General features: G+C 48.8%; 1 protein-coding gene across 1 annotated transcript; it reads right to left on the bottom strand.

The window, feature by feature from the left end:
• Window positions 1-17,734: 17,734 nt before the first annotated feature.
• LOC125521316 lies at window positions 17,735-19,111 on the bottom strand. Its single transcript, XM_048686373.1, has one exon. It carries the CDS (start codon window positions 18,785-18,787, stop codon window positions 18,191-18,193), a length of 597 nt encoding a protein of 198 aa, XP_048542330.1. The 5' UTR covers window positions 18,788-19,111; the 3' UTR covers window positions 17,735-18,190.
• Window positions 19,112-25,801: the final 6,690 nt, after the last annotated feature.

The following is a 25,801-nucleotide window of genomic DNA, read 5'->3' as shown; positions in this document are numbered from 1 at the left end:
GGGCAATAGCTCCAGTGTTGTCAGAGAAGAGAGTCATCGGGCCCGACGCATTGGGAATAACTCCTAGGTCGGTAATGAACTCCTTCACCCAGATTGCTTCTTGTGCTGCCTCTGAGGCTGCCATGTACTCCGCTTCACATGTAGATCCCGCCACGACGCTTTGCTTGCAACTACACCAGCTGACTGCCCCACCATTCAAAATATACACGTATCCGGTTTGTGACTTAGAGTCATCCAGATCTGTGTCGAAGCTAGCATCGACGTAACCCTTTACGACGAGCTCTTCGTCACCTCCATAGACGAGAAACATATCCTTAGTCCTTTTCAGGTACTTCAGGATATTCTTGACCGTTGTCCAGTGTTCCATGCCGGGATTACTTTGGTACCTTCCTACCAAACTTACGGCAAGGTTTACATCAGGTCTGGTACACAGCATGGCATACATGATAGACCCTATGGTCGAGGCATAGGGGACGACACTCATCCTTTCTCTATCTTCTGCCGTGGTCGGGCATTGAGCCGTGCTCAATCTCATACCTTGCAATACAGGCAAGAACCCCTTCTTGGACTGATCCATATTGAACTTCTTCAATATCTTTTCAAGGTACGTACTTTGTGAAAGACCAATGAGGCGTCTCGATCTATCTCTATAGATCTTGATGCCTAATATATAAGCAGCTTCTCCAAGGTCCTTCATTGAAAAACACTTGTTCAAGTAGGCCTTTATGCTTTCCAAGAATTCTATATCATTTCCCATCAATAGTATGTCATCCACATATAATATGAGAAATGCTACAGAGCTCCCACTCACTTTCTTGTAAACACAGACTTCTCCATAAGTCTGCGTAAACCCAAACGCTTTGATCATCTCATCAAATCGAATGTTCCAAATCCGAGATGCTTGCACCAGCCCATAGATTGAGCGTTGGAGCTTGCACACCTTGTCAGCATTCTTAGGATCGACAAAACCTTCTGGCTGCATCATATACAATTCTTCCTTAAGGAAACCATTAAGAAATGCCGTTTTGACGTCCATTTGCCATATCTCATAATCATAGAATGCGGCAATTGCTAACATGATTTGGACAAACTTCAGCTTCGCTACGGGTGAGAAAGTCTCATCGTAGTCAACCCCTTGAACTTATCGATAATCCTTAGCGACAAGCCGAGCCTTATAGATGGTCACATTACCATCCGCGTCTGTCTTCTTCTTAAAGATCCATTTATTTTCTATGGCTCGCCGATCATCGGGCAAGTCAGTCAAAGTCCATACTTCGTTTTCATACATGGATCCTATCTCGGATTTCATGGCTTCCAGCCATTCGTCGGAATCTGGGCCCGCCATCGCTTCTTCATAGTTCGAACGTTCACCATTGTCTAACAACATGATTTCCAGGACAGGGTTGCCGTACCACTCTGGTGCGGAACGTGTCCTTGTGGACCTTCGAAGTTCAGTAGCAACTTGATCTGAAGTTTCATGATCATCATCATTAACTTCCTCCCTAGTCGGTGCAGGCACCTCAGGAACATTTTCTTGAGCTGCGACACTCTCTGGTTCAAGAGGCAATACTTCATCAAGTTATACTTTCCTCCCACTTACTTCTTTCAAGAGAAACTCTTTCTCTAGAAAGGATCCATTCTTGGCAACAAAAGTCTTGCCTTCGGATCTGAGGTAGAAGGTATACCCAATAGTTTCTTTAGGGTATACTATGAAGACACATTTTTCCGATTTAGGTTCGAGCTTTTCAGGTTGAAGTTTCTTGACATAAGCATCACATCCCCAAACTTTCAGAAACGATAGCTTAGGTTTCTTGCCAAACCACAATTCATACGGTGTCATCTCAACGGATTTCGATGGAGCCCTATTTAAAGTGAATGCGGCAGTCTCTATAGCATAACCCCAAAATGATAGCGGTAGATCAGTAAGAGACATCATAGATCGTACCATATCCAATAGGGTGCGATTACGACGTTTGGACACACCATTACGCTGTGGTGTTCCAGGCGGCGTGAGTTGTGAAACTATTCCACATTTCCTTAAGTGCGTGCCAGATTCGTGACTCAAAAATTCTCCCCCACGATCTAATCGTAAGAACTTGATTTTCCTGTCACGTTGATTCTCAACCTCACTCTGAAATTCCTTGAACTTTTCAAAGGTCTCAGACTTGTGTTTCATTAAGTAGACATACCCATATCTACTTAAGTCATCAGTGAGGATGAGGACATAACGATAGCCACCGCGAGCCTCAATGCTCATTGGACCGCACACATCAATGTATGATTTCCAATAAGTTGGTTGCTCGCTCCATTGTTCCGGAGAACGGAGTCTTGGTCATTTTGCCCATGAGGCATGGTTCGCACGTGTCAAATGATTCATAATCAAGAGACTCCAAAAGTCCATCTGCATGGAGTTTCTTCATGCGTTTGACACCAATGTGACCAAGGCGGCAGTGCCACAAGTATGTGGGACTATCATTATCAACCTTACATCTTTTGGCATTCACACTATGAATATGTGTAACATCATGTTCGAGATTAAATAAGAATAAACCATTGACCAGCGGGGCATGACCATAAAACATGTCTCTCATATAAATAGAACAACCATTATTCTCATATTTAAATGAGTAGCCATCTCGCATTAAACAAGATCGAGATACAATGTTCATGCTCAAAGCTGGTACTAAATAACAATTATTGAGGTTTAAAACTAATCCCGTAGGTAAATGTAGAGGTAGCGTGCCGACGGCGATCACATCGACCTTGGAACCATTCCCGATGCGCATCGTCACCTCGTCCTTCGCCAGTCTCCGTTTATTCCACAGTTCCTGTTTTGAGTTACAAATATGAGCAACTGCACCGGTATCAAATACCCAGGAGCTACTACGAGCGTTGGTTAGGTACACATCAATAACATGTATATCACATATACCTTTGGTATTGCCGGCCTTCTTATCCGCTAAGTACTTGGGGCAGTTCCGCTTCCAGTGACCGTTTCCCTTGCAATAAAAGCACTCAGTCTTAGGCTTGGGTCCATTCTTTGGCTTCTTCCCGGCAGCTTGCTTACCGGGCGCGGCAACTCCTTTGTCGTCCTTCTTGAAGTTCTTTTTACCCTTGCCTTTCTTGAACTTAGTGGTTTTATTCACCATCAACACTTGATGTTCCTTTTTGATTTCCACCTTCGCTGATTTCAGCATTGAATATACCTCGGGAATGGTCTTTTCCACCCCCTGCATATTGAAGTTCATCACAAAGCTCTGGTAGCTAGGTGGGGGCGACTGAAGGATTCTGTCAACGACCGCATCATCCGGGAGATTAACTCCCAGCTGAGACAAGCGGTTGTGCAACCCAGACATTTTGAGTATGTGCTCACTGACAGAACTGTTCTCCTCCATCTTACAACTATAGAACTTGTCAGAGACTTCATATATCTCGACCCGGGCATGAGCTTGGAAAACCATTTTCAGCTCTTGGAACATCTCATATGCTCCGTATTGCTCAAAATGCTTTTGGAGCCCCGGTTCTAAGCTGTAAAGCATGCCACACTGAACCAGGGAGTAATCATCACTACGCGTCTGCCAAGCGTTCATAACGTCTTGTTCTGCAGGGAAAACAGGTGCTTCACCTAGCGGTGCATCAAGTACATATGCTTTCCTGACAGCTATGAGGATAATCCTCATGTTACGGACCTAGTCCGTGTAGTTGCTGCCATCGTCTTTCAGATTGGTTTTCTCTAGGAACGCGTTGAAGTTGAGGGCAACATTAGCGTGGGCCATTTGATCTACAAGACATATTGCAAAGATTTTTAGACTATGTTCATGATAATTAAGTTTATCTAATCAAATTATTAAATGAACTCCCACTCAGATAGACATCCCTCTAGTCATCTAAGTGATACATGATCCGAGTCAACTAGGTCGTGTCCGATCATCACGTGAGACGGACTAGTCATCATCGGTGAACATTTTCATGTTGATCGTATCTTCTATACGACTCTTGTTCGACCTTTCGGTCTTCTGTGTTCCGAGGCCATGTCTGTACATGCTAGGCTCGTCAAGTCACCCTAAGTGTATTGCGTGTGTAAATCTGGCTTACACCCATTGTATGCGAATGTTAGAACCTATCACACCCAATCATCACGTGGTGCTTCAGAACAATAGACCTTAGCAATGGTGCACAGTTAGGGGGAACACTTTCTTGAAATTATTGCGAGGGATCATCTTATTTATGCTACCGTCATTCTAAGCAAATAAGATGTAAAACATGATAAACATCACACGCAATCAAATAGTGACATGATATGGCCCATATCATTTTGCTCCTTTTAATCTCCATCTTCGGGGCGCCATGATCATCATCGTCACCGGCATGACACCAAGACCTCCATCATCATGATCTCTATCATCGTGTCTTCATGAAGTTGTCTCGCCAACTATTACTTCTACTACTATGGCTAACGGTTAGCAATAAAGTAAAGTAATTACATGACGTTTATGTTGACACGCAGGTCATAAATAAATTAAGACAACTCCTATGGCTCCTGCCGGTTGTCATACTCATCGACATGCAAGTCGTGATTCCTATTACAAGAACATGATCAATCTCATACATCACATATATCATTCATCACATCCTTTTGGCCATATCACATCACACGGCACATGCTGCAAAAACAAGTTAGACGTCCTTTAATTGTTGTTGCAAGTTTTACATGGCTGTTATAGGTTTCTAGTAAGAACGTTTCTTACCTACGCCAAAAACCACAATGTGATATGCCAATTTCTATTTACCTTTCATAAGGACCCTTTTCATCGAATCCGATCCGACTAAAGTGGGAGAGACAAACACCCGCTAGCCACCTTATGCAACTAGTGCATGTCAGTCGATGGAACCAGTCTCACGTAAGCGTACGTGTAAGGTCGGTTCAGGCCGCTTCATCCCACGATGCCGCCGAATCAAGAGATACTAGTAACGGCAAGTAAATTGACAAAATCAACGCCCACAACAACTTTTGTTCTACTCGTGCATAGAAACTATGCATAGACCTAGCTCTGATACCACTATTGGGGATCGTAGCACAAATTTAAAATTTTCTACGCATCACCAAGATCAATCTATGGAGTCATCTAGCAACGAGAGGGAGAGGAGTGCATCTACATACCCTTGTAGATCGCAAGCGGAAGCATTCAAGAGAACGGGGTTGATGGAGTCGTACTCGTCGTGATCCAAATCACTGATGACCGAGCGCCGAACGGACGGCACCTCCGCGTTCAACACACGTACGGTTGGGAGAGACGTCTCCTCCTTCTTGATCCAGCAAGGGAACGAGAGGTTGATGGAGATCCAGCAGCACGATGGCGTGGTGGTGGAAGTAGCGGGATCCCGGCAGGGCTTCGCCAAGCGCAAGCGGGGAGGAAGAGGTGTCACGGGAGGGAGGGAGGCGCCAGAGACTTTGGTGCGGCTGCCCTCCCTCCCCTCCACTATATATAGGGGGCCTGGGGGGCGTCGGCCCCTAGAGATCCCATCTAATGGGGGCGCGGCGGCCTAGGGGGTGGCTTGGCCCCCAAGCCAGGTTGAGGCGCCCCCACCCCTTTAGGGTTTCCAACCCTAGGCGCAAGGGAGGCCCAAGGGGGGCGCACCAGCCCACCAGGGGCTGGTTCCCTTCCCACTTCAGCCCATGGGGCCCTCCGGGATAGGTGGCCCCACCCGGTGGACCCCCAGGACCCTTCCGATGGTCCCGGTACAATACCGGTGACCCCCGAAACTTTCCCGGTGGCCGAAACTGGACTTCCTATATACAGATCTTTACCTCCGGACCATTCCGGAACTCCTCGTGACATCCGGGATCTCATCCGGGACACCGGACAACTTTCGGGTTACCGCATACTAATATCTCTACAACCCTAGCGTCACCGAACCTTAAGTGTGTAGACCCTACGGGTTCGGGAACCATGCAGAGATGACCAAGACAACTCTCCGGCCAATAACCAATAGCGGGATCTAGATACTATGTTGGATCCCACATGTTCCACGATGATCTCATCGGATGAACCATGATGTCGAGGATTCAATCAATCCCGTATTCAATTCCCTTTGTCAATCGGTACGTTATTTGCCCAAGATTCGATCGTCGGTATCCCAATACCTCGTTCAATCTCGTTACTGGCAAGTCACTTTACATGTTCCATAACACATCATCCCATGACCAACCCTTAGTCACATTGAGCTCATTACGATGATGTCTTACCGAGTGGGCCCAGATATACCTCTACGTCATGCGGAGTGACAAATCCCAGTCTCGATTCGTGCCAACCCAATAGACACTTTCGGAGATACCCGTAGTGCACCATTATAGTCACCCAGTTACGTTGTGACGTTTGGCACACCCAAAGTATTCCTACAGTATCCGGGAGTTGCACAATTCATGGTCTAAGAAAAGGATACTTGACATTAGAAAAGCTCTAGCAGACGAACTACACGATCTTGTGCTATGCTTAAGATTGGGTCTTGTCCATCACATCATTCTCCTAATGATGTGATCCCGTTATCAATGACATCTAATGTCCATAGTCAGTAAACCATGACTATCTGTTGATCAACGATCTAGTCAACTAGAGGCTCACTAGGGACATGTTGTGGTCTATGTATTCACACATGTATTACGATTTCCTGATAACACAATTATAGCATGAACAATAGACAATTATCATGAACAAGGAAATATAATAATAACCATTTTATTATTGCCTCTAGGGCATATTTCCAACAAATAATCCCAATATGCTTGGTATTCAAGAATAGTAAAAACTTTCTTATGAGTGTGTTGAATACTATGAGAAGTTTGATGCTTGGTTATTGTTTTGAGATATGAAGATGGTGATATTAAAATTATGCTAGTTGAGTAGTTGTGAATTTGAGAAATACTTGTGTTAAGGTTTGTGATTCCCGTAGCATGCACGTATGGTGAACCGTTATGTGATGAAGTCGGAGCATGATTTATTTTTTGATTGTCTTCCTTATGAGTGGCGGTCGGGGACGAGCGATGGTCTTTTCCTACCAATCTATCCCCCTAGGAGCATGCGCGTAATACTTTGCTTTGATAACTTGTAGATTTTTGCAATAAGTATATGAGTTCTTTATGACTAATGTTGAGTCCATAGATTATACGCACTTTTCTTCCTTCCACCATTGCTAGCCTCTCTAATACCGCGCACCTTTCGCCGGTATCATACACCCACCATATACCTTCCTCAAAACAGCCACCATACCTACCTATTATGGTATTTCCATAGCCATTCCGAGATATATTGCCATGTAACTTTCCACCGTTCTGTTTATTATGACACACTCCATCATTGTCATATTGCTTAGCATGATCATGTAGTTGACATCGTATTTGTGGCAAAGTCACCATTCATAATTCTTTCATACATGTCACTCTTGATTCATTGCATATCCCGGTACACCGCCGGAGGCATTCATATAGAGTCATATTTTGTTCTAAGTATCGAGTTGTAATTGTTGAGTTGTAAGAAAATAAAAGTGTGATGATCATCATTATTAGAGCATTGTCCCAGTAAGGAAAGGATGATGGGGACTATGATTCCCCCACAAGTCGGGATGAGACTCCGGACGAAAAAAAAGAGAAAGAAAAGAGGCCAAAAAAAGAGAAAAAGCCCAAATAAAAAAAGAAAAAAATGAGAGAAAAAGAGAGAAGGGACAATGTTACTATCCTTTTACCACACTTGTGCTTCAAAGTAGCCCCATGATATTCATGATAGAGAGTCTCCTATGTTATCACTTTCATATACTAGTGGTAATTTTTCATTATAGAACTTGGCTTGTATATTCCAATGATGGGCTTCCTCAAAATGCCCTAGGTCTTCATGAGCAAGCAAGTTGGATGTACACCCACTTAGTTTCTTTTGTTGAGCTTTCATATACTTATAGCTCTAGTGCATCCGTTGCATGGCAATCCCTACTCACTCACATTGATATCTATTGATGGGCATCTCCATAGCCCGTTGATACGCCTAGTTGATGTGAGACTATCTTCTCCTTTTTTGTCTTCTCCGCAACCACCATTCTATTCCACTTATAGTGCTATATCCATGGCTCACGCTCATGTATTGCGTGAAGATTGAAAAAGTTTGAGAATGTCAAAAGTATGAAACAATTGCTTGGCTTGTCATCGGGGTTGTGCATGATTTAAATACTTTGTGTGATGAAGATAGAGCATAGCCAGACTATATGATTTTGTAGGGATAACTTTCTTTGGCCATGTTATTTTGAGAAGACATGATTGCTTTGTTAGTATGCTTGAAGTATTATTATTTTTATGTCAATATTAAACTTTTATCTTGAATCTTTCGGATCTGAATATTCATACCACAATTAAGAAAAAGTACATTAAAATTATGCCAAGTAGCACTCCGCATCAAAAATTCTGTTTTTATCATTTACCTACTCGAGGACGAGCAGGAATTAAGCTTGGGGATGCTTGATACATCTCCAACGTATCTATAATTTCTGATTGCTCCATGCTATATTATCTACTGTTTTGGACGTTATTGGGCTTTATTATCCACTTTTATATTATTTTTGGGACTAACCTATTAACCGGAGGCCCAGCCCAGAATTGTTGTTTTTTTGCCTATTTTAGGGTTTCGAAGAAAGGGAATATCAAACGGAGTACAAACGGAATGAAACCTTTGGGAACATGATTTTCTCAACGAACAAGACCCACGAGACTTGGACCCTACGTCAAGAAACAAAGGAGGAGGCGACGAGGTAGGGGGGCGCGCCTACCCCCCCCCCCAAGCACGCCCTCCACCCTCGTGGGCCCCATGTTGCTCCACCGACGTACTCCTTCCTCCCATATATACCTACGTACCCCCAAACGATCAGATACGGAGCCAAAAGCCTAATTCCACCGCCGCAACTTTCTGTATCCACGAGATCCCATCTTGGGGCCTGTTCCGGAGCTCCGCTGGAGGGGGCATTGATCACGGAGGGCTTCTACATCATCACCATAGCCCCTCCGATGAAGTTTGAGTAGTTTACCTCAGACCTACGGTTCCATAGTTATTAGCTAGATGGCTTCTTCTCTCTTTTTGGATCTCAATACAATGTTCTCCCCCTCTCTTGTGGAGATCTATTCGATGTAATCTTCTTTTTGTGGTGTGTTTGTTGAGACCGATGAATTGTGGGTTTATGATCAAGTCTATCTATGAACAATATTTGAATCTTCTCTGAATTCTTTTATGTATGATTGGTTATCTTTGCAAGTCTCTTCGAATTATCAGTTTGGTTTGGCCTACTAGATTAATCTTTCTTGAAATGGGAGAAGTGCTTAGCTTTGGGTTCAATCTTGCGGTGTCCTTTCCCAGTGACAGTAGGGGCAGCAAGGCACGTATTGTATTGTTGCCATCGAGGATACAAGATGGGGTTTTTATCATATTGCATGAGTTTATCCCTCTACATCATGTCATCTTGCTTAAGGCGTTACTCTATTTTCATTAACTTAATACTCTAGATGCATGCTGGATAGCGGTCGATGAGTGGAGTAATAGTAGTAGATGTAGGCAGGAGTCGGTCTACTTGTCTTGGACGTGATGCCTATATACATGATCATACCTAGATATTCTCATAACTATGCTCAATTCTGTCAATTGCTCAACAGTAATTTGTTCACCCACCGTAAAATACCTATGCTCTTGAGAGGAGCCACTAGTGAAACCTATGGCCCCCGGGTCTATCTTCATCATATTAATCTTCCAGTACTTAGTAATTTCCTTTGCTTTTTTACTTTGCTTTTATTTTACTTTGCATCTTTATCATAAAAATACCAAAAAAATTATCTTATCATATCTATCAGATCTCACTCTCGTAAGTGGCCGTGTAGGGATTGACAACCCCTTATCGCGTTGGTTGCGAGGATTTATTTGTTTTGTGCAGGTGCGAGGGACTCGCGCGTAGCCTCCTACTGGATTGATACCTCGGTTCTCAAAAACCGAGGGAAATACTTACGCTACTTTGCTGCATCATCCCTTCCTCTTCAGGAAAAACCAACGCAGTGCTCAAGAGGTAGCATGAAACTAGGGTTGCTTTGCCGGGGTGCCCAAGGCACCGATGCCACAAGTCGCCGGTGGTGTTGGTGCCATAGAAGGGGTAGAGTGGGCCGGAGCTACTGGACGTCATGAACGGAGTCTTGGTGGGAAGAGCCTTCACAGAAAAGCCAGAGCGGTTAAACGCGACCTCAACATTATTATCACGGGACAATTTGCGAACGGAAATTAGATCTTTGACAATGTTAGGGCAAATGACAACATCGTGAAGAGAAAGGTTGGTGGGAGGGAGAGTGGTGGAGCCCGTGGAAAAATGCTGAGGTAAAGAGCAAAACGTGGAGCGGTTACCAAGATTGCCGGTGACGTGCGTGGCGGCGCCGGAGTCGAGGATCCAGTCAGCACCGTGCGCTGGGACGCCCTGCTGGCTGTAGGCATGGCTGAGGAGTGCAACATGATCCCAAGCAGGAGAGCCGTAGGAGTACGGCTGCAGGGCGGGAGATGACGCAGGGCCCGACAACATCAGAAGATACGCCTGGGAATGCACACCAGGGCGCGGGCCTAGCACGCCAGCGGCGTTGGGCGGAGTGCAGCCAGGGCGAGGGTGAGGTAGAGCCATGCCGAACGGGGCGAAATAGCTAGTCCAGGGTGGTGGGGCGGCGGTGTTGGAGTAGGAGCCCCGACCGGACGAGTCAGAGCGGCCGCGGCCGCCGCCGCGCCCACGACCACGTCCGCGGTCGCAACCGCCAGAGCAGGCCCCGTTGGCGTCGTCGCCGCCGGGTGTGGGGCCGTTGTCGTTGCCACGGGGACGGGGGCCGCCGTGGCCGCCGTTGCTGCGATCGCCACGATCACCGCGGTCACCACGGTCGTTGGAGATGGTGAGGGCGGCGGCGCCAGCCTCGGCGGCGCGAAGGTTGATGTTGTACTCGGCGAGATCCACGCGAGAACGCGCGACACCGGACGAGGGAAGAGGCACCGTGTCCCCCAAGATGGTGCGGATGGTGTCGAAGCGGGCGTCGAGGCCATGAAGGAACTACATGGTAAGATCTGGATCGGAGACGGGGTTACCGGTGTCGGCGAGGCCATCGGCGAGGGACTTGAGGCAGCGAGCGTAGTCAGAGACGGAGAGGTTGCCCTGCTTCAAGTTCCGGTACTGGCACGTGAGGTAGAGATACTGGGCTCCCTGGTTGGCCAGGAAGTAATCCCGGATGCGCTGCCAGGTGGTGTCGGCTCGACGGCGCCGCCCATGATCAGCTCGAGGATGGAGTCTGCGAGGGTGAAGAGGATCCAGAGGACCAGCCGTTGATCCACAGCAAGCCAGGCGGTGTCGGGGTGGGTAGGAGGGTGGCGCTCGATGTGATCCTGGACACGGTACTGCGTGAGGGCACAGGTGAAGAAGGTGCGCCACTTGATGTAGTTTTTCTCAGCAGGGTCGAGCTTGAATTTGATATGGTTGGAGATGTGGTCGTTGTAAAAATTGTGGAGGAGAAGATCAGGAGGAGATGGCACGGGGAAAATGGTCGTGGTGGCGAGAGCAGAGGTTGCAACGGGCATGGTGGTCGAGGAGAAGGGAGGAGAGGTCCCCGGAGTGGAGGACGGAGAGGAGGAGACGGGAGCGGCCGGAGTGGCAGGGGGCTCGCCGAAGATGTCCTTGAAAGCCATGGCGACTGATACCAAGAAAGAGGATGAATATTGCATTGCACACTGTATTACTCATCGAGAGAGGTTACATATAGCCGGGGCCTTCCACAAGATCAGGCACGCAGGCCATGAGCTAGTCGTGGAGGTTAAGATCCTAGAAAGTAGGAGTAAGGTACAAGAGCTACAACGGTACAATTACAATGGTACAATACATGACACGTTAACACTTTGGCAGGGTTCCGTCGTCCTACTTTCATGGCGCGGCCGACTCTCCGAGCGTGCCTGAGCGGCCGTTGCTTCCGATGCCTCTCCATAGGCTATCGTGCACGCGAGTGTAGGGATCCAATCCGGCGCACGTGATGTCGTGCAGAGCCCCGCACAGACTACATCATCTCGGGGAGCTGCTTCACCACCTCCGTCATCACCTCCACCCACCAACGATGCAACTGCGGCGGACGAGCATGTCCGTATAGAGGTGTCCGAGCTACTTTGCGCTAAGCTTTGTGACCACGCGTGTTGTGAATGTTTTGGCGAGAGTGGTGTCCGCTCTTAACAAACTCGAGGTGGTGTCAATTATGTTTTCGTTGCCCGAGTTCCAGGGTGATGCTGCGAATGAGGGTGATGCAGGCTTCAATGGACGTTTTTCCCCTCATGCTAGAGCCTGCGCGTGGTCGTTGCCTATGCTACCGACTGCCTCTAGGACGTTGCTCCAGTGCAGATTATACCTGAGTTGCAAGAGTTGTGTGTGTGTTGGGGGGGTGTCAATGGTGCTTCTGAATTAGATGTGTTTGCTAGGGACCTCAGCACGGTGCCCATGACGCTCACCATCATCGTTGGAGCCCAACCAGTTGCACACCTTTGTGGACTGTGACTTGGTCACTAGCTTGGCGGTGGCTAGCCCCAGATCTAGTAAGGTGATTGCTTGACTTCTGACGGTGAAGGCTACGAGGGGAGAAACTCGAGACGATGGAGAAATCTCTCAAGAGAAGCGAGTCGTCATGGTTTGGCTTGTCATGGTTGGTCTGTTGTTGTCTGTTGTCCTCGGCCGAGGTGTTTTCATTAGGTTTTACTTTGTGTTGTACTCCCTCCGTTTTTATTTACTCCGCATATTAGAGTTGACTGAAGTCAAACTTTGTAAAGTTTGACCAAATTTATAGAAAAGAATATAAATATGTAGCATAATAAATCTATATGATGTGGAAGTACATTCGACAACGTATCTAATGGTATTGATTTGTTATTGTATATGTTAATATTTTTGTCTATAAACTTTGTCAAAGTTTGTAAAGATTGACTTTGACCAAAACTAATATGCAGAGTAAATATAAATGGAGGGAGTAGAAGTTTGAGGGAAGTGTGAGGGTTTAGGCTTTTGCATGTTGGGATTGATTGAGTCATGCTTCATGATTTGTGAGTAGTCCGCATGTGATTTTCTTGTATGGGCTTTCACCTGTTTATTCATTTGTTAATATTGCTACTCTTTTCTGCTACGAGGTAAATCTTTTCCCCCGGTTTTGAAAAAAGACTCGCACTCATTTTAGCCTGTCTTTTCTTGTCGAGATGTCGTTCCATTTAAATCCGTCCAGCAAAGGAGCAAGGACAGACGCACGGAGTTGACAGGCTCACAAACTTACCCGAGCTGCCATCGGATCCAGAGACAGATCGGACCTACACTCATTTGACGGTGACAAAAGCGAGAACGAAGTGTCCAATAAGAAAGCCAGGAACTTTATAGCCTTGAACCGGCCTACTACAACTACCCCCTCGCCCCTGTGCCCCCCAAGGCCCCAATCACGTAGTATAGTACGCTACAACAAATCCATCCATGCATTCTCCCGCTACAAACACTCGCTCACGGCCAGGACAAGAACACGGCCAGTAAACTCCCCCACTTCATCCTGTTCCCGTAGCTCGTACAGTACTAGTAGTAGGCTAATCAGGCGGCCGCTTTAACCTTTTCGCCCGTCCGTCAATCCGTCAGAGTCATCATCAGAAAAGGGAGCAGGCATGGCAGGCCCAATGAACAGCGCGTGATGCCAAAGCTTGTCAATGTCAAGAAGGAATTCAAAGCCATGGAAACAACAGCTAGCGAGCGTGAGGCTTCTTCAGTCTAGTCTCCTCTATGATGAAGCGAGGAAGAAACAGCGTCGTTTTTGTCCATTCCAATCGGTGGGGATCTTGCTGTTGCGTCGCCTGTGGCTGTGGCTGTGGCTGCGGCTCAGGAGGGTCAGTCTGTCTCGGGTGTAGGCGATAGCTACTTGACATTCAGCTGCTGTGGGTTCTGAGCAAACGAGGTGCCGTCGTCCTCAGCCCGTCGGTTGTGCCGACTGCCGAGCCGCCCGTGCGCGGCGTTGTGTTCGGCACTAATCCCCGTGGAAGATGGTCATCTCGCTGTTGCAGGGTAGGCGTAGGTTGAGACCGGGCATTTCGCCCGGTTCGGTCATGTGACGTCTCTCGGTTGTTCCAAATGAGCACGAGAGTGATGCCCCAGGGCAACTCCAACGCGTGACCCATTATGTCCGGATGCGTCCGTTTGAAGCAAAACGAATATATCAGACGGTCTAGCGCGTGGACGCAAACGGACTTTTGTCCGCTTCTGTCCGCTTTCGACTCATCCCCGGCCCAAGTTTGAACCACCTTAAAACGGACAACGCATAGCCGGATGGGACGCGTGCGCTTGTCCTCCCCTGGTCTGTCCGTCGGTGGCGCATGCCTCCTTTTTTCTATTCCCCCCCCCCCCTCCACCGAGCGCCTCCAGCTACATCCCCGCCACTCTCGCCCTCGCCGCCGCCGCTGCCATTGTCGATGTGTAACTCGGACACGCGCTTGCTCAACCCCCTTTCACTCGATGCCCCCGGGCTACCCAACCACGGTCACCTAATTTACGTATCTGACGGTCGGATTTAAAACAGATCCGGTCGGGTTTGACCTCGGCCGGCTATGGAAGGTCGTGTCGTGCCATAGACTAGCCAGGCACCGGGCTGGAAGGCCCCGGCAAGGCCGCATGCAGGTACTAGCCGAGCAGCCCGTGCCGGTGTAGTGTGCGGTGCTGCTCCGCGTGGAAGATGGTGATCTCCTGCTAGCTCGGAGGTTGAGACCGGGCAGTGTGATCTCTGCGTTCGGGACAGGGCATTTCGGCCAGTTCGCTCACTCATGTGACGTCTCTCGGTTGTTTCAAATGAGCACCAGAGTGATGCCTCATGCCTGCACGTATCTTCTTCGTTCACCGTGTACTCCTCGCAGGCCTGTATACCGGGCACGAGTACGGGGGCCGGCATGCCAGTGGGGGTCTGGCCGGACGCCATGTGCCGGGTATGCCGGCCGAAATGATTCGCTGCGCTTTCCTTCCGTCCTGCTCTGCTCCACTCTGTTCTGCATGCGGGTGCGGCGAGCGGCCCTAGCTGCTTCGTGAGTTCTACGGCAGCCAAACCAAAAGCGATGGACATGCCATCATTGATGCTCCTCCATGCATGCAGAGATCTACCCTATCCATCTATCTGCCCCTGGATCGACCAGCGTTCCCAAATTCAGCACTGTCTCGTCTCATGATTCCTTCAGCCTTACACATTACTCTTGCTCGGAGATCGACATGTAACACGAGGATAGGACGCGTCATATATGCCATCAGAACTACGTTAGCAAATCAGTTTCACGGCCGCCCGGTACATCTTCATGACGGTATGTATCCCAAGTTCCCAACAGATCACAACTCAACATGATCGACCGACCTTAATCAGTCCGCTAGGACGTACTACTACTATTTATATTTATCAATGGCGCCCATCACAGGCAACACATTATTTTACATCACATACAGAAGGAGTGCGATACTCCTTCCCTAATGTAAGACCATCTACAACGAGACATACTAAAATTCGGCACCATATACGTCCACATACGTGACCGGTCAATCCATCAAATAGCCGCGTCCACAACCATGTACCTCATATCCCGTACATTAAATTTGTACACACATGCAAACATGAAAGATGGTACGTGGATTAAAAATGAAATTAAACGAACATAAAGCAAACGGAGATACAAATTCACATAATCCGGACCAAAAGAACATCATGATTCACTTGACGGACATATTTCTAAAGTATAATTAATGAAAAAGGAAATAAAGATGAAGAGGGACGAGTTTCTTCACCACTGACTTCCTCGCCGGTCCTTTGCCCTTCCGGTTGCCGGCGCGGCCGTAGCCCTCCATTTAGGCGTTGGCGGCGGAAGGGGGGTCGTCGGATGAGGACAAGATAGAGCCGGCCACCATCTGCACCGCGTGGTTCTGTTGCCTCACGAGCTTCACCGCTCTTGCTGTCTCCACCGCCTCCTTCGTCGATTGCTCGATACCAAGGCATTCTTCCGATGACTCCGGCAGGCGTCCGTCTCTGCCGTGGTCAGTGACTGACGGAAGGCGACACGCCTCTGCATTTCTTGCATGATCGAGTAGGTTAAACAATACAATATGATGATATGCAAGATTTCCAATGACCTGTGAGACGTTAGCCTTTATTCATTTCCCACACCGACTGAGCAATTATAGCCCTCCAAAAAGGCCAAAGGCGCCAATGAAAACAAGTAGAAAAGGAAGAAACAAGTCAACAAATAAAGGGTTCCATCACAAAAAGCGGAACACCCTTTGCTTATCAGCAACGAAAAGACACGAGTAGGTGGCCCTTTGGCACGTAGCTAGTGGCGGACACCCGCCCATGCATGCATGCACGGCACTGCAGACCGCAGACAGACAGACACATCCACGCACGCACGCACCGGCGCACTCCCCCCGCCCACTGCACGTACGTCCCTGGCCGTTAGAAATCCATGGAAGCCTTCTCTTTTCCCACGAATATTTGGTGGGCTGGCATGAGGACAAGAGGATGCGTGCTCTTGTCACGTACCGAATCCGGTAGCCCTGAGGTGCATGATCGTCCCTGCCTGGCCGGAGAAGCTGCCGATCTCTGCTCTGTGTCCCTGGGAGTCGTGAGGCTCAGCGGCACAGTTCGTGGGTAGGATCATGCGTTTGGCGTAAGGATGTTTGTGAATTATGATGATGGCTTAGGTTTGGTTTGGTCCATACCATTTTGCATGCTTGTCCCTTGTTAGCTACCCTAGTTTTGTTGTTTACTCTAGTTGACAAAATTTGTCCAAACGGTGGTGAACAACTTCTTGTTAGGGCCAGCCGGACAGGGGTGAAGTTGCTCACGTTTGCGCGTCGTTCTGGCATGTGGTTAGGAGGCGATCTTCGTTGAGATCTCTACCGGTTGCAAAGGTGTGTTGTGGAGACGGAGAGTAGTTCCCTGGCCACGTTCGGACGGTACAAAAACAGAGTACAGTCCAAGTACCGCAGGGCCGGCAGCTGCCATACGCTTGCACAGTGATATAGTAGCAGCTGAATGTGCTGCTCGCGTACTGGTCCAGACTCCAGACTCCGGAGTGAAGTAGAAGGGAAAATGTACGTATTTAACACGTATGGCACAAACTGTAGATGAACAGTTCCCGCGAGAAAATTTATACGTGACCTAGCAGTTGGGGAATCCATGGGCAAATCATTGTAGCCGGGTGGGTGACTGGAGAGGAGACTCGCCCAGATCTGGGGGACGGGCCGCGCGCTTTCCCGTCTCCAGATCTGCTGTGCCCTCTGCATCCATCGACCCTGGCCGAGCCGAGCTCCATCGCGCACGCGGCTTTGTTTGGGTATCCAAGAAGATCCAGGGAGGGTTGCGGCGGCAACAAGACATGCTTTGGAAGCTCGCGTCAGGGTCAGCCCACTTTCCTCCCTCCCCGTCCTCCTCGCCGCCTGCCCAACTCTCTCTCTCTCTCTCTCTCTCTCTCTCATGCAAAAAAACAGAAGAGAAATTGATCACAATTGGTGTCTAACCGCTGTCATAAAATTCAGTGAATTCTAGAGAGAGGGAAAACAGACAGAGAGAGAGAGAGGCGGTGAATTCTGGAAGTTGAATTGAGCAGTTCATCCGCAGAAATAAACATGATCTGTCTATAATTCCAGGATGCTGAGGCAGAGCAAGAGCGAAACAAGTAGAGTACTTGTACAAAAGACGAAATGGAAGTAGAGTTTACAAGAGATTACAGTAGAGTTTTACACAATTCCCCGCGAGGGGATTGAGGCGGAAATACAGAGCAACTGGCGGCCCCACTCACGAGCGACTAATTCTGGCATGCAGAGCTAATTATTCCCAACTTTATGATTCCATTTCCATCCACGATCAGCTGCTTAATTTGCGCCATGATAGAGCGCGCGTGCGCAGGCGGGCGCGCGGCGGTGTATGTACAATTCCTTCGATTGTTCAGGCTCGACCTGCAATTCTGCATGCGGAGGAGAGAAAAGAGAGCTCCACTTCGCTTCCGCTTCTCTGGAGAGTTCCTTCGGCCAAGGCAATGCACGCACGCACGCACGCATGCATGTGCCCTGCGCGGGGTGCTGAATTGCTGGAACGAGAGACAGAGAGACGCAGATGACCCGCTTACGTGCCTAGCGGCGCGGATGGCCCCACGGCGTGCGCCCGCATCTTCTTGGCGGGCGGCGGGCACTGCGGCACGGCCACGAACACGGTGACCAGGTCGTGCGGCACCGGGTAGAAGAGCCGCTGCTGCAGCGGCGCACGCTTCCTCGTCGGCTCCGGAGCCGACTTCCGCGGCGCCGGCGGGCACACCGTGGCCGGCAACAGCGCGCTGTCGGCCGTCGTCGGCGTGGTGAAGCTGTTCTCGTCGCCGGCAGCGGCGCAGCCGTCTCGCGGCCCAATTACCCCACCCGTGGCCAGCGGCGTGGCGAAGCCAGCGTCGACGCCGTCGTCTTGCAGCAGTGGCGCGATGGGCAGCATGGCCAGGGAGCCAGTCGCCCTCGGCGTGACACAGCCGTTGTCGGCGGCAGCGTCGTCGCCGTCGTCCGCACCTCCTGCAGCGGCCGATCGCCCGCCGCTCGCCTTGGGTGTGACGCAGCCGGTGTCGGCAGCGTCATCGTCGACCGCCCCTGGCACTTGGGTGGCCCGGGCGCCGCTCACGGCCGTGTGGATCGGCCGGAGCGCCGCCAATTCAGAGATTTCCGCGGCGTCGAGGCCCATGATAGCTGGTGAGCGCGCAGATCCCACTGCTGCTGCTCTAGATCCTCTCTCGAGGATCCAAGAAATAGTTTATGCGAGAGAGAATTGCCCGAGGTGAGGTGGGGAGCTAGCCAGGCCAGTGGTGTGATGTGACTCTGCTTGCTTGCTTGCTTGTGTGTGGTCTTTTGTAGTAGCTTGAGAAAGGATGGAGGCAGGCGTCGTGGAGGTGATGATGGAGGGTAGCCTGGCTAAATAAGTAAAGGAGAAGCAAGCGTAGCGAGGAACAGAATTATATGCAGGCAACAAGCAAAAGGGCGGGCGCATGTTAAATAGATCATGAGAGAGAGAGAGAGAGAGAGAGAGAGAGAGAGAGAGAGAGAGCGCGAGGGTGGCACAAATGATTGTGGGGGGGGTGAAACTCTTGAACATGAGAGTAAGTAGATCGCATGCAGCCGCCTCCTAAAGCTTCCATCTTCCATCTCTCTCCCTCTCTCTCGTGGATCAGATCAGACGGATGGCGGCAGGCAGGCAGGCAGTAGGGGCCGGAGCATGCATTTTTCACTGCCCCAGGGTTAATTTCTCTGCACCCTGCTCCTGCCCTCTCCACCCCCCATTCCCTCCGTGCAAGATGCAACTACAGTTTGTTTAAGGACGGTGATTAAATATATACTTAATTACTAGCACCGATCAGAGCGGCTCAAGAATGTTGTTCCTACCAACCTACTCCGCCTATAGCTGGATACTACATATACAGGTGGTGCAGAAGGATGTTTACAGCAGCACAGTGAAGTCTGTTAATCTAGCAAGTCTCCGAGGCATGTTCTTCTGTGTTGCTATAGAGTAGCACTAGTACTAGCACTAGGACGATGCATGGATGATCTGTATTTGCTATAGAGTAGCTAGGACGTACAGCAATGGTTAATTGCCGCCATGTGTATTGTTTTGTTAGAGTAGTGAGTAGATGGCGCCCATGATCCCATCAACTTCGCAGAGCTGGATGCTTTATGTACATACACATGCATGGGTCTGTCCTCTTGCCACCGACTAGAAACTATATCTATATTCATCACATTTTCTAGCATAATTAGTACTACTGCAAACAAAATTGAGGATTGGATTAGATTAGAGACCCATTTAAAATAAATGAATGACGATGCACGAATCCAATGTGGAGTTGCAAGAAGAAAAGATAAATGCTGATGCCTTCGTGTGGCCGTGTCGTGCATGGCTCATACCGGGCTGGTCGTGGGCGGATGCTTCCTCCCTCATGCTTCAGGCCTTTGCTGTGGGGGCACTGACCGGTGGGGCCCGCGCCCATGCAAAGTGAGCTGCAAGTGGGACAGGGGGCTAGTAATTTTCGGCGCAGGCTGGGCCGGTCGATCATCCCCACCCATTGTCAGCCGTCAGATGGACCCTCCCTGCGCGCTGCGCTGCCCATCATCCTGCATCCAGTCCCATCGTTTCGTGCTGCCCCGCGTCAATTTCAGAGCCACTGCAACAGGAGAATTTTGTTCGAAGCAAGGTAATCTTTTTCATGTTTCTTTCTTTAATACGTATAACCAGAGGACCTCATCTAATTTCTTGGGGCTAAGTAAGTGGATCACAAAGGTTAGACCAAATAATTCACCTTCAACAATTCTATTTTTCGAGAAAGACCAAGTACAACGTATACATATCCAGTGGAACTTCTCCTTGAAGAATTACGTCGCAGGATGATGATACACCCCGTAGGATCGGCTGACAACCGATTCATGTCCGCGAATGACATGGATCATAGTGCGCATGGGCAACGATAACACAAGGGTGATGGGCAATACCTAGGGGGTTAACGAAATCTTGATGAGTAGATGGGTGTGAGTATTTGGAAAATTTCTCACCGAACGCGATGTTTGCTTATGGTGTTTAGTGTAGATTGAACGACAAAATTCATCGTCTGCAATGCACAATTCAAGCTCTTCATCGTCCTAATCGATTCTCCTTGTCGATGCAGTTTTGGTGAAGCGAGTTTCGATGTGTTAGTGATGATAACGGTGTTCGGTGGCGATATAAGTGGCAACTGAGCGCAAAGGCTATCTATCTAAAAGAAATATAGCAAAAGAGGAGGCTTGGTTGCTCTTCCATTTATGGGAGGAAGTTAGCCAGGAGTTGTCTTAGTTTAATGTGCCAAAACGTTAGCCAAACAACCTGGGTTTTGTTTGTCTTGGAGACTTCAGCTAGTCCGAGTCATCTGGGTTATCTTACGTTTTATCCATGTTTTGATCTTTTTTCGACTATAGGGTTTTTATAGCAGCCCAACATCATCCGTGTGACAGAGAGTTATATTAAGGATATAATAATGAGCATGGTTGTGCGTATCTATGGTACAAAAAGACCAGATCTTTAAAATTTTCGGTGACAAAAATATAAGAATATAACAGGAAACAAACTAGAAGAGCATGTTTCCTGTATTTACACAAACATACGTGCAACAGATTGGCTTGTTACATGAATAACATGTTTCCATAATTTGTACAAACATGTGTGCAACCAATTGGTTTATGCGCCAACTTGATCTGGTTGCGTCTGGGTTCGAATCCCTCATGGCACATATTTATTTCATTATGAACCTCTATCTTGCTACTGCTGGGCCAAAGCAAAGGCCCAACATTATGCACGCAGGCCGCACTGCGGAGCCCGCGCAAGCTACCAAGTGGAGAGGATGGCCCATGCTGACGTGCGACCGTGGAGCCACATAATGAAATAAAACATTTTTGGATAGACTACGGGTTTATTCATTGTAAGACCATGGGGTTTTATGTTAACTTTTGATCCCTCAACTATTTCGAAAGTTAAAATCGGTCCCTCAACTCCAATACTAGAAATACGCTGTCACTCAAGTATCAAAACCATCGAAATTTTGTCTATTGGCATTTTGAAAGCAATTTTAGCGATGATGTAGTGACAGTTTCACAGACTTATGTAGTAACAATTAGCATACAAAGTTGACTAACAGGTGAGAATATAGAGATATCTAAAAAAGAAAGTTTTAAAAACTAGTTAGAAGATCATGAAGGGAAACATATTTAAAAATATATGAAAAAAGGAATTATATTGGATATTTTTAGTAAAATGGAAACACAATAAATTCTACAATGAAGATCTACAAATAAAACTGGGGATGAAAAGGGGAAGTAAAAAATTTCAGAAATATTATAAAAACATTATTAATTTTTTTAATGAACAAAATCTATCTTGGCTTTACTGAATTCCATGAGTTTGCTAGAATCTTACTAAATTCGATGGTTTTACAGAATATTTCTGATTGTGTTGCATTAATTTATCTTTAGATGTTTATTTAATTTACTAGAAATATTTATGTTTTTCCTCAATTTCTTGCCTTTTGGCTTGTTTTCATTTTTCCTACACATTTTGTTTGGCAATTTTGTATGTTGATCAGGTTACTGCATCTGAAACAACCACGAAGTTACCGTCAAAACCACCTTTAGTGGTTAATAAAGCGCCCAATCTTGAAGGGTTCGACATGTGAGCAATCACGAGTTCCTGGTGTTAAAACTGAGAGTCCCAACAAGGCAAGAAAGTTTTTTTATTTGTCTTTCAAAATACATCTATATCTATATCCATATAAAAAGATCCAAAGGGGCAGATCCAATTGATCTCGGCCATCGAACTAAGTTAATCTAATGACCTAGATTGCTCCAATGACGAGCGTTAAACATGTTTAACGTGCAATTAATATATACCAAATATTGCGCTAATCACAGATTAACACACAAATAATAGCATACCTAATATTCATATGCAATTAATATATTCTTAAATATAGCACATTTACTAGTAAACAAAGTATCTCACGTCAAGAAAAATATGCAAGACGACAGAGCAATACCCGTGGACTACGATGCGTGTATGGTGATTTCACGAATATCAAGATGATGTCGGTTCAGTATTTTGGATCTGTCCATAAAGGTACGCTATGCGTGTTTGTACAGGGATGAGTGTATTCAAGCATCTGCGATTGTACTATGTTAAAAAAACAAAAAACAGAGCAATAAAACTTACAAGTAAACGCACGTACTTAGGGCATCTCCAGCCGCGCCCCCAAAAAGGCCCCCCAGGCGTTTTTTCGTCCGCCGGCGCCAAAAAATCGGCCCAGTCGCGCCCCCAAGAGCCCAGTTTTCACCGGCTCGGACCGAAATTGGCGCCAGCGGACCCAACCCGAACCCGGCGCGCTGGTGGTCGCTCGGGGGCGCCGGGCGAATCATTTTTGGCGCGAAGAGCCGCGGGCCCGCCGCGTCAGCGACTCTACTCTCTTCTCGCCCCTTCGTCGTCCTCATCGCCTCGTTTCCCGCGGCGAATCAATGCCAAAGCTGCCGCGCGCTGCTGCGCCGGTCAGCCTCCATTGATGCCTCACGGGCGGCGCAGTGAAGGCTGGGCGACGCGTCCCTCGGCCGCCACGCGTAACGCGCCGGCCAAGCCTACCACGCGGCGTCTCCGCCTATAAAAGCTGACTGCAAGCGCGCCGGAGAGACTCACCCCGATCATCCACCGACGACGCGCTCATTTCTCCCCCTTTCCTCCTCTCGCCGTCACTAGTTGAGAAAAGCATGGCCGAGCATTTCCCAGGCGACGACGCGGCGGCGAACGGATTCGGGCGCCGTCATCTGCACGAGGACAAGGCTCGCCTCCTTTTCGAGGCCGAGTACCCGGTCCCGCCGGACATGCGGGTGCCTGGGGCGTGGAGGATCAGCGCCGGCGGCGTGCCGGTGCCCCCGGTACCCACCGACGCGGCGCGGCGTGCGGAGATCGCACGCATCCGCTCGTTCCTGCCGCGTGCGGCGAGGGAGGGGCCCCGGTACGTCCCCGACAGCCCAATCTGGGAGCCGTACTTCCGCCGCCGGCACGACGAGCAGCTCGAGGCCACCAACGGCGTCGTGCCCTCCGGCAGGTTCAAAGCCGCCGGCCGGCGTCGGTGGTGGGGCGTGCCCGGGCGCACGTTGAAGTCCGTCCTCGAGTACATCGAGGGCGGCAACACGCCGCGCCTCGAGTACCCCGCTCCCCCGTCCTTCTCACGTCGCCGGGGCCGCCGGGGAAGCTCTTGGACGCCGAGGCGCATGGAGACCGGGGTGTCCTCCTCCTCGTCCGGCGGCTCTCCCTGCCTCCACCTCCGCCCCGTCAAGCCGGAGCCCCAGGACACGCCTGTCAGCGCGCGTACCCGCAGCTCCGGCGCCCTCGTCGAGCCCAAGGTGGAGTCCAGCCTCCCCCCGGAGTACGAGGAGATAGCCCGGCGCGGCTTCTCCGACGAGGACGCCATGCGGTGGTCGCGCGACGACTACCTGCGCGAGGAGATGATCCGGCAGCGCCGGGCCCTGAAGGAGATCGCCGCCCGCAAACGTGGGCGTGAGGACGAGGACGGTGTCGTCGTCCTCAATAGCGACGACGATGACGCCCCCGAACCGTCCAACCCGCCGCGCCAACCGGGGGAGGGATGCAACAGGGACGGCGGAGGCGTAGGCGGGGGCGACGACGACGACGACGGCGGTGACTACACGCGGTTCTACAGCCTCCTCGGCATGTAGAACCGCGTGGGCTGGCGGCGAGGCGGGCGGCGAGGGAGACGGCGGGGTAGCCCGTGGTAGTTTTTTTTTTCCTTTTTTATAAAATATGTTTAAATTTGAACGAACTCGTCCGTGTTTGCGTTATGTTTGCGTCGAATTTAAATATTTTAAAAATCTATAGGGAGCCGCGACTGGGAGGCATCACGTTCCCAGTATGCGGTTTAGCGCTGGTGCGCCCCAGAGAGCGATTTTTTACCCTTCCTGAGAGCCAACGGCTGAAGATGCCCTTATGGCGTAGCAAAAGCGCGCAGGGACGTAGGGCATGCATGCACCGGCAGCTAGCGCGGCAGGAGATACCCCTCACTCCGCGGCGCGATCGAAGGGGAGGGAAGCGTGCGGCGCCATTTTTAGCATGTGCATGCAGCTGGTGACCTACGTACGTAGCCACGTCGGACGGCATCCTGCAGAATTTTTAATGGCCGCCATGCTGCATGTCGTGTTGGGTGAGACACACCACGCACCTGCACGCCATCCACGCGCCCGCTGCATGCCCGATCCATCTCACCCTTGCGTCGCAGGGCATATCGTATGCAATGCATATATATTCTGATCGATCTACTGTGATAGTATATATATGCTATTCCTCATCCTGGGTGAGAAATAGTTATTCTTCACCCCCTCTATTTTACCATCAATGCACCGAAATTTACGTTTCGTAAGTTTTGTTTTATTTCCGATGCAAAAAAAGATCGTAAGAAAATATATAATCGCCGTAGAAAATATTTTATGTTACGTAAAATTATAAACGTAAAAACATAGTCTAAAATACACATAAACTGTAATTTTTTTGTCTTATAACCTATATTTTTATTTTTTTATGTCAAATTTTACGTAGTGAATGAATAGAAATGTAACTATTTGAATTTCAAACGTAATTTAATTATGAAATGATTGTAAGATTACATCGGGTGAAGAATAACTTATTCAAATAGTTATATATATTGGCTGATAGATCTGTAGTCAGATGTGCAGACCAGGAAAGATTACGGCGGCAGAAAGAGAGAAACGAACCTGGAGTTTCTGGGTTTCAGTGTCACTTTTGCCATCACTCGTTACGTTAAGATCTGCCTGCATCGCAGTCAATATGGAGCTTTTTTCACCACACAAAAGCACCTACCTAGGCTATCTTTCTGCCTCTAGATCTCCTCTCTGCCGGCCTCGCAAAGACCTGCTTGGTCACATGCATGCATGGCCATTGCTAGTTTGCTACGCTTTAATTTACCTTGTGGTATATTTTTTGTTGCGAGATTAATCAAAGTGTGGTTAATGCCAACATAACGAAACAAACAAGTTAGCTCTACGCCTTAACTACATATGGACCAGTAGTACGTACCCGATAGCTATCTACAAAGACAACAGGGACAGAAGTGTCAGTCCAGCAAAATGATGGAGGAACTAAAATCTATTAAGTAATGAATGT

This window comes from Triticum urartu, chromosome 7 (genome assembly GCF_003073215.2).
Source record: "Triticum urartu cultivar G1812 chromosome 7, Tu2.1, whole genome shotgun sequence".
NCBI lineage: Eukaryota > Viridiplantae > Streptophyta > Magnoliopsida > Poales > Poaceae > Triticum > Triticum urartu.
Note: the sequence above shows the minus strand (reverse complement) of the source record. Positions and strands in the feature narration are given on the sequence as shown.

Coding starts and splice junctions, on each gene's coding strand:
- LOC125521316 (XM_048686373.1), bottom strand. CDS start 18,787: ATGGGCCTCGACGCCGCGGAAATCTCTGAATTGGCGGCGCTCCGGCCG.